The 14,066-nt window shown below is 44.3% G+C and overlaps 1 protein-coding gene across 5 annotated transcripts in view; it reads left to right on the forward strand.

The window, feature by feature from the left end:
• The window catches only part of SHROOM3 (shroom family member 3), a gene marked incomplete at its 5' end in the record, with an annotated part of 316,716 nt that overhangs the window by 284,449 nt on the left and 18,201 nt on the right, over positions 1-14,066 (forward strand). For 3 of the 5 annotated variants that reach the window (XM_081248837.1, XM_081248840.1, XM_081248841.1), the window contains 4 exons: positions 4,911-4,984; positions 8,718-9,506; positions 10,558-11,067; positions 13,624-13,774. In XM_081248837.1, coding sequence (XP_081104963.1) covers positions 4,911-4,984; positions 8,718-9,506; positions 10,558-11,067; positions 13,624-13,774 — 1,524 coding nt within the window. The remainder of the gene's footprint in view (positions 1-4,910; positions 4,985-8,717; positions 9,507-10,557; positions 11,068-13,623; positions 13,775-14,066) is intronic. The other 2 variants (XM_081248839.1, XM_081248838.1) reach the window with 2 other exon arrangements.

The following is a 14,066-nucleotide window of genomic DNA, read 5'->3' on the forward strand; positions in this document are numbered from 1 at the left end:
AGAAGAGTTAGCCATTACTGCCTGAGACATCTGTCTGCTGCACTGCTTCTGCAACACACATACGCACAGCACTGTGAGAAAATACTGCTCCCTCCCAGATATTTTCTCTTCAGAAATATCTTCTCCCCAATATAACCCCCACCCCCCCACACACACACACACAGTCTATAGAGGCAATCCTCCATAAGCCTCCAGTAGCTGTTTTTCACCCCTTAGCGTGAAGAACAGAGCTAATTTCCAGTCCTTATCCTACCCCTAAGACGCTTTTAAAATCCATATGTGTAACATGCCATTTCAGCTGGTTTGATGGGCTTCACCCATCAAACTAGCTGTTCTGCTAGCTACGGTTCTGCTAGCTCACCGTGTAGCAGAACAAACATTTTCTCTATTTCTCTCCCCATGTTCTAAAGAAAATAGAAAAGTTTAGGTGAAAACTAAATCATCTTCTGATCGATGTCATTATTCTCTCTTGAGGAATTTGTTGGATGGTTATGAATGTTATTTTGCCTTCCCTTCCAGATAGTTCTCAAGCCTGGTAAACTGGGAAATAGAGCTAAAACATAGGCAGTATAGAGAAATGATCCCAATTAAATCCCAATTATTTGGTGTTATTTGAAAAACTTTCTAGAAAGACAGCTAAATACAGAACATTATTTATGTTCTCTTTAATAAAGCGAGTACCATATTTAGAAATTATTTAATGTGAGGAATATGATGCCAGAGGGGGGAAATATTTCAACGTGAAATACTTTATCTGCGCTGATTTGCTCCTACAGATTCTGAAAATAGGTTATCATCCCGCAGATTGCAACTGCATCAAGACTGTGTTCTTAGGCTTCCTCCTTCATTCCCTGGCTCAGCAGCTGCACCGTGCCTGCCCTGAGACTGGTCCATGGCAAGGTCTGCCCCTTGCATCTTCTTCATACACCCATTATCTACCTTAGTTGTAGAACTAGTGAAAAACAAAATTAAACTAGTCTCCACATAATTATTGTGGTTAATATTTTAAGATGTTATTATTTATTTGAATAAATTCCAGTAACTTTTACCATTATCATTAAGCTTTGGTGAAGGTGTTAAATAACTATTTTTCTCATCCCAGCTTCAGAGGACTCTCAGAAATTAAGTGACCCTGTAGCGACTAAATCATCTGGCTGAGTTAAACCCAAAATATGGAGTCTGTTTCTGGTGCTGGCTCAGTCCGAGGCATCCCAACAAATGCTGCTTGCTCCTGCCAGGCAGATGCTAATAGAGCAGGATTCTACAAGCTTTGGGCAAGGATTCAGCTCCTTTTCAAAAGTCCATTAGTGAGGATAGTTTTTGCTTCCCAAACAAGGTCAGCATGGAAATCAGTTTCTCTGTTTATAAAACGTGATCATTCTTGGGCCTGAAACGATGACTGTAGAAGGCTGCCACCTTTTTGTAGCCTGAGACCTGCTCAGACACTCAGCAGCCCTGGGCCTCTCCTTAGCCAGCTGTGGTCATCTCTGAACAAGCAGCCTCCCATTCCGTCTCCTTTAATTCCTCTTCATTTTAAAGGCGGAATTGCAGAACAAATGGATATTAGTGACGGAGCTGAAGGGCACATCAAATTCTTGGCTATTTCCTACTTTCTGTGAGACTTTAGAAACCTTCACTGTTTTAAAGTAGGTAGGCCCTGCAAAGCTGCAGGAAAAAATCCAAACATTTCTGCCTTGGAGATGGACATTTACACCTGTTCGTTGGCACAGATCTAAACTATAGCAGAGGCTGTAAAAAGAAACCTTTTGGAGAAATGAGATTCCTGGTGGGGTATTTTTTTTTTTTTTTTTTTTTCCCCCAGATGCTGAGTGAGAGTCTCCTCTGGTCCTCACTGTATTTTCAGAGACCCTCACTTCTTAGATGTAGCACATGCACCATGTGATGATGTGACAGCCATTGGATGGCTGAGGACGTTGCTCCATGCATGGGACCCCACAGTGTTGGACGCAGTCTGGATTCTGTAGGATGCAACTTGTATTTCATTTGTAGTTCCTCTCAACAAGCTTGGGGATAAATAACAGAATCAACTTTCCACAAACTGTAAAGTTACAAATAGCTACTAAGAATCAAATGTTTACTATGTGCCAGTCACTGTACTGTGTTTTATAAGCTTAAAATTAATCCTACATCTATGCAAAGGAGGCGATACCGTTGTTATCGCCATATTATAGATAAGGGAACTGAGGCACAGAAAGGCTGAGAAATTTGCCCAACATAGTGGGAGCAAGGTTTTGACCCCCTACTATCTGACTCCAGAGGTTTTAAGTCGCTATACCACGCTACCTCCCGGTATCAAAAAAGACTGGGCGACTGGAGGGAGGTGAGAGTTAAACATCTTATATCTGAAAACTCCAGCCAGTGAATTGATTTCATTTTAACATTTATCAATTACTGTTACACATTTAAATAACATTTAAAAATTTTAAAGCTGAATTTCTAATTCATTTTAGCAGATACTTGAAGCTGATATTACAAAGTAGATGAATACTGTCTTCATATTTCATTGCTCATAGAGATATTAGGATATTTAATTGAGAATCCAAAGGAAGAGTGAGAATCGGAATGGGATGGGATTCAGGTTTATAGTTCTAACTGTACTGTGCCTAATGAAGAATAAGAACTGGTGTACTTTTAAGTCGGTCAAAAGAAGTTAGAGACAATTAACAAAAACAGACACTTAACAAGTTTCTGTTGGCATAACTCTATACCTGGTATTTCTCCCATTGCCACTGCTTTTTCCTAAATTGTCATAATAGTTTATACTTCTTACCGGTTTATAGAAAATCAAGTCTTCTTTGAAAGTGCATACGTGCCCAATCTAAGCAAATAAATGCAACAGGAATGTATCCTCCTTGGGCTTTCTGCTAGGTTGGGAAGGCATTTTCCTTCTGTCCAAATGGTATTTCCATTGACAGGAGATGTAGAGTTCTCTCAATGCCCTATTACTGGGTCTGAGTTCTTTTATTTTATATACACCCACAGAAATATCAAGCTCATACTGTAATTCAAAGGAAATAATAGAGTAGAAATACATATTTGAACGTTACTAGGTTAGGAGCTTTAAGGGGACCTAGATAGGCTTTCCAGTTAATTATTGGCGAGGGTGAACATTCATGTCAACAGAGGGGGTGGAGTGGGGAAAGACTTTTTTTTTTTTTTTTTTTTGAGGTATGTGGGCCTCTCACTGTTGTGGCCTCTCCCGTTGCGGAGCACAGGCTCCGGATGCACAGGCCCAGCGGCCATGGCTCACGGGCCCAGCCGCTCCGCGGCATGTGGGATCTTCCCAGACCGGGGCACGAACCCGTTTCCCCTGCATCGGCAGGCGGACTCTCAACCACTGCGCCACCAGGGAAGCCCAAGACTTTTTTTTTTTAACTTTTTATTTTATATTGGAGTATAGTTGATTAACAATGTTGTGTTAATTTCAGGTGTACCGCAAAGTGATTCAGTTATACATGTATCTGTTCTTTTTCAAGTTCTTTTCCCATTTAGGTTATTACAGAATATGGAGCAGAGTTCCCTGTGCTATACAGTAGGTCCTTGTTGGTTATAAAGGGACTGTAGGCTTTTGCGGAGAGTAGGAATTCCCATTCCCTCTAGTGATACTTGAGCAAATCAGAGACACATGGAATTCCTTTTTCTCAAAGCACTGACATCTGATTGTATCCAGCTCAGCCACCATTCAACTTAAGATTCCAAAGATCGACCTTAGGCTTTGAGGAAATCATGGTTTGAATCCTAGCTGCTTACTTAATTGTGGGTAAGATACTTATCCTCTCTGAGCTGCAATTACCTCCCCTCTCCCCATTGTTATAGATTAAATTACAGAAGAAATGTCAGGTGCCTAACACAGCTCCAGGCACATCATTTGAGGATTATAAGGAGCTTGGCTGAGTGTCCAGCACACAGTAAATGCCGAGTAGGGGGAAGCTGCAGTTACTAATAATATTCAGGGTTGTTTCTTCTTTGGACCTTCTCCCACCCACCTTTGGCTCTTTTCGTTGCTTCTTAGTACCTCTACCAATGATTGGAGGAAAAAAAAGAAAGAGAGTGGGGTGGGCTGATGAAAAGCAATCGGCCCTTTGGACAGAAAAAATGGTGAAATAAATTGTTGAAATTAAGTTTAGGGATTACATGTGGATTTAATTTTCCTATTTTCTACCTGTCTCCTATTATCATAAATAATTGAGAGTTTTATCAATAGCAACATGATTATCTTCATCAGGGACCTGTACATATGAACTGATCTTACACTAACAAAAACTGACCTACAGCCCTTTCAGGAAACTAATAGCTACCCTTATTTAAAACAAAAACAAATAATGACTACCCTTGAAGTGTCCCCAGAGTTACTGACATTACATGTGGGTGAGATGTTTTTCCCAGAGAGAATGTATTTCAACCTGATTACAAGCCAGATTCATATCTAATTCTTGAGATTTTGCTGAATTCAATAAACTCTCCTTTTCCTGGCATCTCCCATATTTCCCTATTGCTGCTTTGAAAGCTTGGCCCTTTGATTTAATTTTCATCATAATATTTCAAGTATAGGAGTCGTTTGAAGTCCGGAGATAATTGTTATCAGACTTCTCTTGTTTAGAAAATGTCTTTGTTAGGAGAGGCACCCAGTGAGGTAGACTGAGGTTCTGCCACTTGTGACCTTGGGAAAGTTAACCTCTTGGGGCCTGTGTCCTCATCAATGCAGTGGGATTAACAGTACTTCCTGGGCTTTGAGGATGAAATGGGTTAGTATGTAAGAGTGCCACCATGATGCCTGATAATAAATAATGGACCTCCAATAAATGTTCCTTCTCCTTTATACCTCCACCCCCTTGGTAAATTTAAATACCCGTTTGTTGGTAATAACACTGTGCCTCTTGTGTTTTAAGGATGTGCTTTTGGGGGAAAACAATGGCTTTGGTCTTGTGAAGGATCCATGTTATTTGGCTGGCCCAGGATCCAGGTATGTATCTGTATTTATGATGCCCTCTACCTTATGAATGCTGCTGGAGTTAAATGCTTCTGTTCCTCTCTTCCAGAAATCAAAGTGTGATATTATGATGTTTCATAGTGTCATGTGCCACCTCTTCAGTTTGTCTAGGCCATGGGGAGCTTTCTTTTTTATTTACAGATGACTTTCTCTAAGAATGATACTATTCAAAATAGGTTTTGAATGTGTGCTATTGAGGCAATGGTTGACTTCCAATAAGTTTGGCATCAGAATAGTTGATGGATATGCTCTTCTCAAGTATATCCTCTGGCTCTCACACGTGGGGCCTCTCTTAAACGTGGCTGATCTCTTCTGGCTCTGTCCCAGAGGATCAGGTCTGCTGAATAAAGCACTAGGGAAAGAATGAGCATCATGAACAGCCTTCACAGAACAAGACAAACTTGCAGGAATCACCTGAAGTAAAAAAAATAAAGCTCTAAAATCATTATTTTAGGTACTTAGAGATAGAAAATAGCAGGAAATTCATATTTTAAAAATTGCCATCAAAATCATTTCTCCTTGGTAGAAAAAATATAATGGACAATTTTTCAGAATTAGAATCTTTAAACTATTCACTTGGAGCTTAAGAAGTAGAAATTTCCAAAGAGAGTTTCCTCTGAACCACATGCCTGTATGTAGTTTTAATGCAGCATTATAGGACTATCTACTGTCATCTGTTATTACTAATGGTAATACATTTAAACCCTCCCTACTACTGTCCATGTTTTTTCAAGCCAGTTCCTTAATTATTACTATGTTTCATTCAATCAATGTTTCTCTCTTTTTCTGGCATTCACCTTCTCGATAGCTCAACCTAATACTGCCAGCATGGTCAGGAAGCGGGTATTAGGTTACCTCCTTCACTGCCAAGAGCAGCCTTCTGTAGTTGGTCTTGCTCCTGGAGCTGTGCCTAAAGTGAAGCAGTCAAGGTGAGGCTGAGAACGTTAGTTTGGCTGCATTAATTCAAAGCTAGAGACAAGGGAAGACTAACAGTGAACTAGAGCTCTGCCAAAAGAGAGCTTGTCTGAAGTCTAAGGTGAAACTAAAGTCAACCACAAAAAAATCAAATTACTGGATTCCAAAAAGGACTTGAATAGACATTTCTCCAAATGGCCAACAGGCCCATGAAAAGATACTGCACATCACTAATCATCAGAGAAATGCAGATCAAAGCCACACTCATTAGAATGGCTACGATTGAAAAAACATAAAAGAACAAGTGTTGGTGAGGATGTGGAGAAATTGGAACCCCTGTGCACTGTTGGTGGGATTACAAAATGGTATAACTGCTACGGAAACAGTATGGAGGTTCCTCAAGAAATTAAAAATCTATCGTATGACCCAGCAGTCCCACTTCTGAGTATAAATCCAAAGAATTGAAAGCAGTGTCTTGAAGAGAGATTTTTGTACCCATGTTCGAGGCAGCACTATTCACAATAGCAAAGAGGTGGAAGCAACCCAGATGTCCACAGACGGATGAGTGGATAAACAAAATGTGGTGTATGCATACAGTGGAATATTACTGAGCCTTTAAAAGGAAGGAAATGCTGTCACATGCTACAACCTGAATGTACCTCAAGGACATTATGCTAAGTGAAATAAGCCAGTCATAAATACTTTATGATTCCCCTTGTATGAGGTATCGAAAGTAGTCGAATTTATAGAAAAGTAGAATGGTGGTTACAAGGGCCAGGGGAGTGGCAAAAGAAGAGTTGTTGCTTAATAAGTATATAGTTTCAGATTTGCAAGATGAAAATGTTCTGGAGATCTGTTTTGCAACAATATTGGTGTACTTAACACTACTGAACTGAACATTTTAAAATGAATTTAAAATTAAAATGAATTTAAAGTAGTAAATTTTATGTCATGTGGGGTTTTTTTTAACCACATTAAAAAAAATGCTATGAAGGAAAAAAATGAGACTAATCAAACTTAATTCCTGAATATTAAGATTACTGGATACATGTCAATAGATGCTTGTCTCTCACACTCTATTATAAAAGAGACTGAAATAAAATCTTTATGATACTAGTCTTTATTCTTGGAAAACAATCACCAGGAAGAAGTATTCTCAACCAAACTAAGCATTTAACTCAACTATTACCTTCAAAAATATAGTTTTTTACAGTATGGTTCCTGTAAACTAGGAAGATTAAACATAAACTAAAAATATTCTACCAAAGTTTATTTGGGCTACATCTTTAAAAGATAAATATTATTTTATTGTGTGTTTTAGTGATGGCTCCCCTTTTTAAAAAGCAAAATGAAGGTACCTGAGTTGGTCCTTAAAACATCAGATTCCCGTTACTCCATGTCCTATTAGAGGATTCTAAGTTTAAAAATAGTTCATGGCCTGCAGTCTAAACAGCAGTTGGGCAGAAGAGACGTCGTTTGTTCAACAGACATTTACTGAGAGGGTACTTTGCGCCAGGATCTGGGGATAGCAAAAGGAATAAGACATGGGGGTAAGGAGCACCCCCAGTGAACCTCCTGCCCCCGGGTTCCTGGTGTACCCATTTGGGAACCCACCAAGAAGGACAGAATAGCCACTCTTGAATATTGACAGGCTTCTGGTAAAGAAACTGCTTCTAGATGAGAAGGATCTGTGATGGGAGAGGAGGGCATGCATCTGAGTGGAAGATGGGCCTCTTACTCAACCATTTGCGTTTATAGTGAAAAAATAATGGCAGGAGAAGAGCTAATTTGGTTCTTTGTGGTCTTTTCCTTCTTTATGCTGCTTTGCCCTCACCTGGCACTTAGATGATTTCGTGGCAGGCCTGTGCTGGGGCTCTGACTTGGGACTGAGCCACAGCTCCCTCAGGACGCGGGTCTGTAAAATGAAAAATGCCATCTGCTCTCCAGATTCACTTGCACACTAGTCAGGGAGCTACAAATGTGGGATTTACAAATTATGGTTGTTTGCTGGAGATATTTTTATCCTCACATTCACTCTTGCATGGCAGGCAGTGCTGCAGACGTGTTTTCTCTGTTTTTGTTCTCCTTTTTTTCCTTTCAAACACGTTAACAAACGTATTGGAAATGGTTGGATTTTTCCTTAGAGCCTAGAGGACAGCTGTTTAAACGACCATGCACCCTATTTGCTCGTTATGGTCAGTCTCTTTCTCCAGAGGTAACTGCTTATTAGCTCCTTAGGTGAGATTCTCCCTTTCCTTCTTACTTTCCATTTTAAGAAATGAAAACACTGGGAGACTAAGAGAAAGTTGTAAATAAACCCTTCAGATTCTGCAGCCCACGCAAATACTTTCCAAACAGACCTCCCCCTTGGGGCTCACACCTGTGAAGAATGAGGCAGCATTCTTTTCCCCAGAGTCAGGAGCTGGTTCCCAAACTAGTCCTAAAAGGAGCAGAAGAAACATACCTGCTCCTGCCTTTTATATCCTGAAGCCTGTCCTCAAAAGCTGGCTTGCATGGGGGGAGGTAGATGGGGTGATGAGCGAGGGTTAATAAAAAGAAATGCCTTGTGACCCCAGGCTTGCCGTGTGACATTTTCCTGCAGGAGTTTATGCCTACTTGGCATCTCATTTAAACTTGGTTCTCTGTGTGAGCAGCCAAGGGAAGACAGTGTGCAGCCTCTCCGGGCTTCCTTCTCCCCATCAAATGCTTTTCCCGTCCATGTAATGCACCTTGGGCTCAGTGTTTGCCCCTTTTCTTCAGAGCTAACCTATGTGTCTGTAACCCACTCCAGGCCATTCAGCTGTTCCAGCCGTGAAGAGATGTTGCTCCAACACCATCCCAGCCCTCGTTGCGGGGTTTCGGGCTGCAAAGCAGGTGGTGGTGCCTCCATTCCCGGCAGGGGTCTGGGACCGCTGGACCCTCCAAGGCAGGCCAGCAGAATGCCTTGCCCCCGGCCCCTGCCCTCAGGAGCGCAAGGGCATCTCCCAGACACGAGGGCTGCACCGCCGAGCTCAGCCCTGCCTGCCCCTGGCCCCTCGAGCTACTGCTCACAGGCTGCCGCCGCCCAGCCCTGCACCCCAGCCGGGACCCCCAGAAATGGCGGCCACCGGCCGGCCCAGCCTCCCAGCCCCGAGCGCAGGAAGGAGGAGGGAGCAGGGACGCGGCCCTCCCCACCCTGGGTGAAGCGGGCCCACGCGGTCCGAGAGGACAGCCTCCCCGAGGACAGCGCAGCGAGCCCCAAGCACTACCCCAAGCCGCAGGCCCTCCCCAGCCCGAGCAGCACTTGCGACCCGGACACGCCCCTCGGCGCCCCGGGCACTCTGGGCAGGGTCTCCCTCCGGATCTCTGGGTCGGTCCCGCTGGCCTCCCTGCCACCTCGGGAGGACAATGACAACGACGACGACGAGGTGTTCGTGAGGGACTTGCGCTCCACCGCCACTTCCGGCCCCACCTGCGAAGCGCCGCCGCCGCCCAGCTGGGAAGCCCCGGCCCAGAATCTGGACCACTTCCCTCCACCTCCCCCTGAAGCTGTGTGTGCGGAGCAGTGGGACAGCGAGGGCTACCGGGAGCCCCACGCCAGGTGAGAGCAGCCCTCCGCCAAGGTTAAGGGTCTCCCTCCCCAGTAAGAGATTTCCACGCTCCACGCTTCCCAGAGCCGCCTCTTGCTGGCCACTGGAGAGCCCCGTGGAGGTTTTTTAACAGGAGCCCAGCTCACGAAACTGGCACAACTGTTCCATTTGTTGACCTTGGTGGTCGTCATTTTAGTAGTCCTTGGGCGCCAAGGTGAGGTTCATTTCTGTGGACGTGGCAGGTTCAAAGGGTCCAGATAAACAGCATCCCTCTTCCCTGCCCAGAGTTCTGAACCCGTTAAGAAATAAGGCAAAAGAAAAAGGCATTCAGAAGACAAAAAAAGATCACGTTTATTACTGAGAGAGCTGATCCTGGAGAATATGGCTCCTATCTGAGTATAAGTGGGCCTCCTGATACTGAGCCCCAAATTAAACAGGGGTGCCCGCCTAGTCACAGGCTGTGCTAGACACACACACAGCAAGCACACGTGTGAGCACGCAAGAGCGAGCCTGGAGGTAACCTTACTCTCCAAAGCAAGAGGCAGGACTAGGAATGGGCTATGGTCAGTTTCTCTTTGCAGAGTCACTCTCTCTGTCCATAGGAAGGAATAAAGAGTAAGGCTGAAGGTCATTAACGTTTAGGGAAGACCTCTGCTTGGAAAACAGGAGAATGAGGAAGAGGCACTTTCCAACACATACTCCCTAGGACAGCACTAAAATACATTGTCTGATAGCACCTTTGTCGTAACTTCCTCTAAACACCACCTGTTCCCTTTCACTACCCTCTGTTCACTTTCATAAAGCTCTGGAATCCAAGAGCAACATTCACCAAAACTGAATTCCTGCTAGATCTGTCCCCCTTAAAAAGTCACACAACCTCCCTGTGACCAACTAGTGGACTTAGTTAAAGGCCCTTTTGAACCCTGCCGTTTGTGGGGAATAACAACCCCAGAAACTCCTGATGTGTGTGGGAAGCTACAGCCCTCGTGTGCAAACGTCTCCCTGCCTTCCTTCACCCTCCTGCTGACTCTTCTCTTAACCATTCCCTTTTAATATCCCTAGCAGCTCCGGCAAACTTGCCAAGGTGACAGTTGCCAAGGAAAGGCCCATCCCTGGTGCAGCCCATTTGGTTGATAGTCAGATACTGGCTTCCAGATCCCAAACTTCCATCAAGAGTTCAGAGGCCAATGAGGCCAACCCACCCTCCAACACCGGGGCTCTGCCCCAGCCTGCCGGGTCTCTTAGCAAGCAGCCAAGCCCAGAGCAGCCACCTTCCATCCAGAGCCAAAGCCTCAGCCACGACACAGTCAGTGGGACTCAAAGTTTAGAAAAGAATGTCAGTTCTGGTCCTCAGAAGACCTCAGAAGACATGAGAACAGAGGCTCTGGCCAAGGAAATTATCCACCAAGACAAATCCTTGGCAGACATTTTGGATCCAGACTCCAGAATGAAGACAACTATGGACCTGATGGAAGGTTTGTTTCCACGAGATGCTAATCTGCTGAAGGAAAACAGCATAAAGAGGAAGGCCACGCAGAGAACTGTCAGCTTCCCAGGATGTGAAGCTAAGAGGTAAGTCCCTGGTCATGTCCCCAAAGAGACTTAAAATTGAACTCCTTCCACGGGGGTGATGATAAGTCTAGAACTGCTTATCTGAGGTTTTCCCGCTTCCAAAGATCCTGACCCCAGACTGACATTCCATCTCAGCCTTAGGGGAATGGCTCTGACCTACCTTGAGTTGTTTGCCCAGCAACAAGTAGTAATAGTAATAATAATAATAATTACTGTTTATAACCTATCGTTCACGTTCTCTGCATCAAGCATTATATTCTGTATGTAAACATTATCTCATTTAATCTTCGTGAGAACCTTCTGAGATAGCTACCGATTTTATCTCCATTTTACAAATGGGGAAACTGAAGCAGAGAGGAATGAGAACCATGCCCAGCTGAAGTCATAGAACATGTGAGTAATGGCATCTGTGCACTCTCAGTGCTTACACAGTGCCCTTAAAAACTCAGCACACATGCAGCTGCCCGTTCTGCCAGAGTTGCCCTTACAGAGCCCCACATGGGTCAGTGCTGAGGGAGGGGCAGGTGGAAATGGTGAGCACACAGGGGCCTCCCCTCGGCCGAGGTGAACATGGTCTTGTAAAAAGCGTGACAGCCTAGAGAAACAGACTGACTTACTCTGCTGACATTCACCTTTGAAGAGGTAGGGTGGGCGTCTGCTCACATCCTGAACATCAGGAAGGGGCTGAACAGGAGTGCATCCATGGTCTTGTTTAGCCGTGGGTCTGCACCCGAAGCTCCCTGAGCGGCGCGTTCCCCGTCCTGTAATGTGCATCCCAGCGCCTGCCCACAGCCGGTGAGAGGAACGTGAGCAGTCTGTATTTTTCCTCCTTTTGATTTCTCCCGGGTTATTGCAATATTTTCTTGCATGTTTGATTTCCTTAAGGGACTACTATGGGAGAGATTTAGAATGGTTTTTATTTTCTTTTAAATTTTCAATGAAAACTATATGGATCAACAGTCCGGAGCTCCAGTTAGTGGCTTCCAGACTAAATAAAAGCAGAGAGCATTCCATCTAAATTTGGGCTTGCATTTTAGAAATTTCCAACGGATCCTCACTAAATTACTAACAGGAACACTTTTTTTTTGAGTTGCAGGGGAGGAGAGGAAGGAAAGAGCTGTGTGGTACTTGCAGGCTATCTGATAGGTTATCGGAGGCTCTCCTGATACAAGCCCTCAGCAGTCACCTTGTCCAGCCCCTCCTTTTTCAGATGTGGCAAACAGAGAGTAATTGAGGAGGAGTGACTTATCCAGGGTCATGTGTTTAGCAGACACTTCTTAAGCACCTACAATGTGCAAGGCAATCCACTGGGTACACGAGGGACCCACAGATGAGTTTCTGTGGATGTGCCAGTCGGTTCACCACGGGTGGTTGTCTTCCAGTCACTCGCTATAGGAAGACCAAAGTAATCTACAAGTACATGCTTAGAAAAGCATTTCCTGGCATTATCCATGAGAACATAAGTTTAGAAGTGAAATGGTCATGTAGCTTTTGCAGCACTGAGAGCTTCCTAAGGAATTGCAAAAGGATGGCATCGCCATCTTCTGGTAAAAATGAGCATTGTCCTTGTTGTACCTGAGACTGCACGAATAGCCACTGTGAGGTTTAATCAGATAGACGTCCAAGAAGCCTATTTGTAAGGCAGTGAATATATGTTGGGGGGGGGGGACTATATCAGAAGACCTTTTCCCCATCTTTTCAATTAACTGGATTAACATGACTGTACTGTTTAGAGGAACAACCCCAGCAAGCGGGAAACTAGTAAAAACACCTTTTTGGTGGTTCTTTATTCCATAGTAAAACGATGGTCTGGATGTTAAACAATGTCACAAGATTACCTCTCCTAGAGAACCTAATTACATCCATAGAGTCATTTATTCAGTGAGTAGGGCTTTACCTATAGAGTATGAAAGGCAGCTTGATTATAGTAAAACAAAGAACATAGTTATCAGGTTCCCAACTTCTAGTTTGTTCTCCAGCCTTGAAATCCCCCTGCTGTGTAATCAGTGAGTAGATTTTACATCTTGTATTCATTCACTGTTGACCAGCAAGCTCCAAATTCCAGGCTTACATAGAGCCTCAGGCTTACATGAAAAGGAAAATTGGTAGGTGTCCAAGCAACAGTTATAGTAGACAATCAGAAACATTATGGGTAACATGGAGGAGTAGGAAATAATTAATCTAAAACCTGAGATTTGTGCAGCACCTTGAAAATACTTTCACAGTGACTAAGTCGTGGCTCCCTGTTGTCTTTCTGTGAAACAGGGAGTCAGTATCATTCTGTTTATCACAAAAGGAGAAACATGCAGAGAGGTTAAATGTCCGTAGTCCTGACTCCCACTCCCCTTCCCAATATTTCCCTTGGTGGTTTTCCATCCCGAGTATGCTGGCTTCAAGAGCCCCACACGTTAGTAGGCAGTCACTAGTAAATACCTATTAGTCCATCCTAACTTCTGGGAAGATATTGAATATAATTTTTTTACACATTTCCGAATGGACAAACATATGGTGAAATTAAGCTGCGTGTGGCTGTACTTTTTGTTCTTTCTGACCCAGCAGTGAAGACAAGGAAGCAGTGGGCATGTTGGTCAACTGTCCTGTCTACTACAGCGTGTCTGCTCCCAAGGCCGAGCTTCTAAACAAAATCAAAGCTATGCCAGAGGAAGTGAATGAGGAAGAGGAGCCGGCAGACATCAACGAAAAGAAGGTAAGGAAAGAAATGGGGGGCTTCCCTGGTGGCGCAGTGGTTGGGAGTCCGCCTGCCGATGCAGGGGACACGGGCTCGTGCCCCGGTCCGGGAAGATCCCACATGCCGCGGCGCGGCTGGGCCCGTGAGCCATGGCCGCTGAGCCTGCGCATCCGGAGCCTGTGCTCCGCAACGGGAGAGGCCACAGCAGTGAGAGGCCCGCGTATCGCAAAAAAAAAAAAAAAGAAAGAAAGGGGGCCTTTGTTCTGCTCCCCCCAGAAAGATAGTCGAGGTCCTAGCAGGGTTATTGGCC

The sequence above is a fragment of the Mesoplodon bidens genome, assembly GCF_964165515.1.
Source record: "Mesoplodon bidens genome assembly, chromosome: 1".
NCBI classification, from domain to species: domain Eukaryota; kingdom Metazoa; phylum Chordata; class Mammalia; order Artiodactyla; family Ziphiidae; genus Mesoplodon; species Mesoplodon bidens.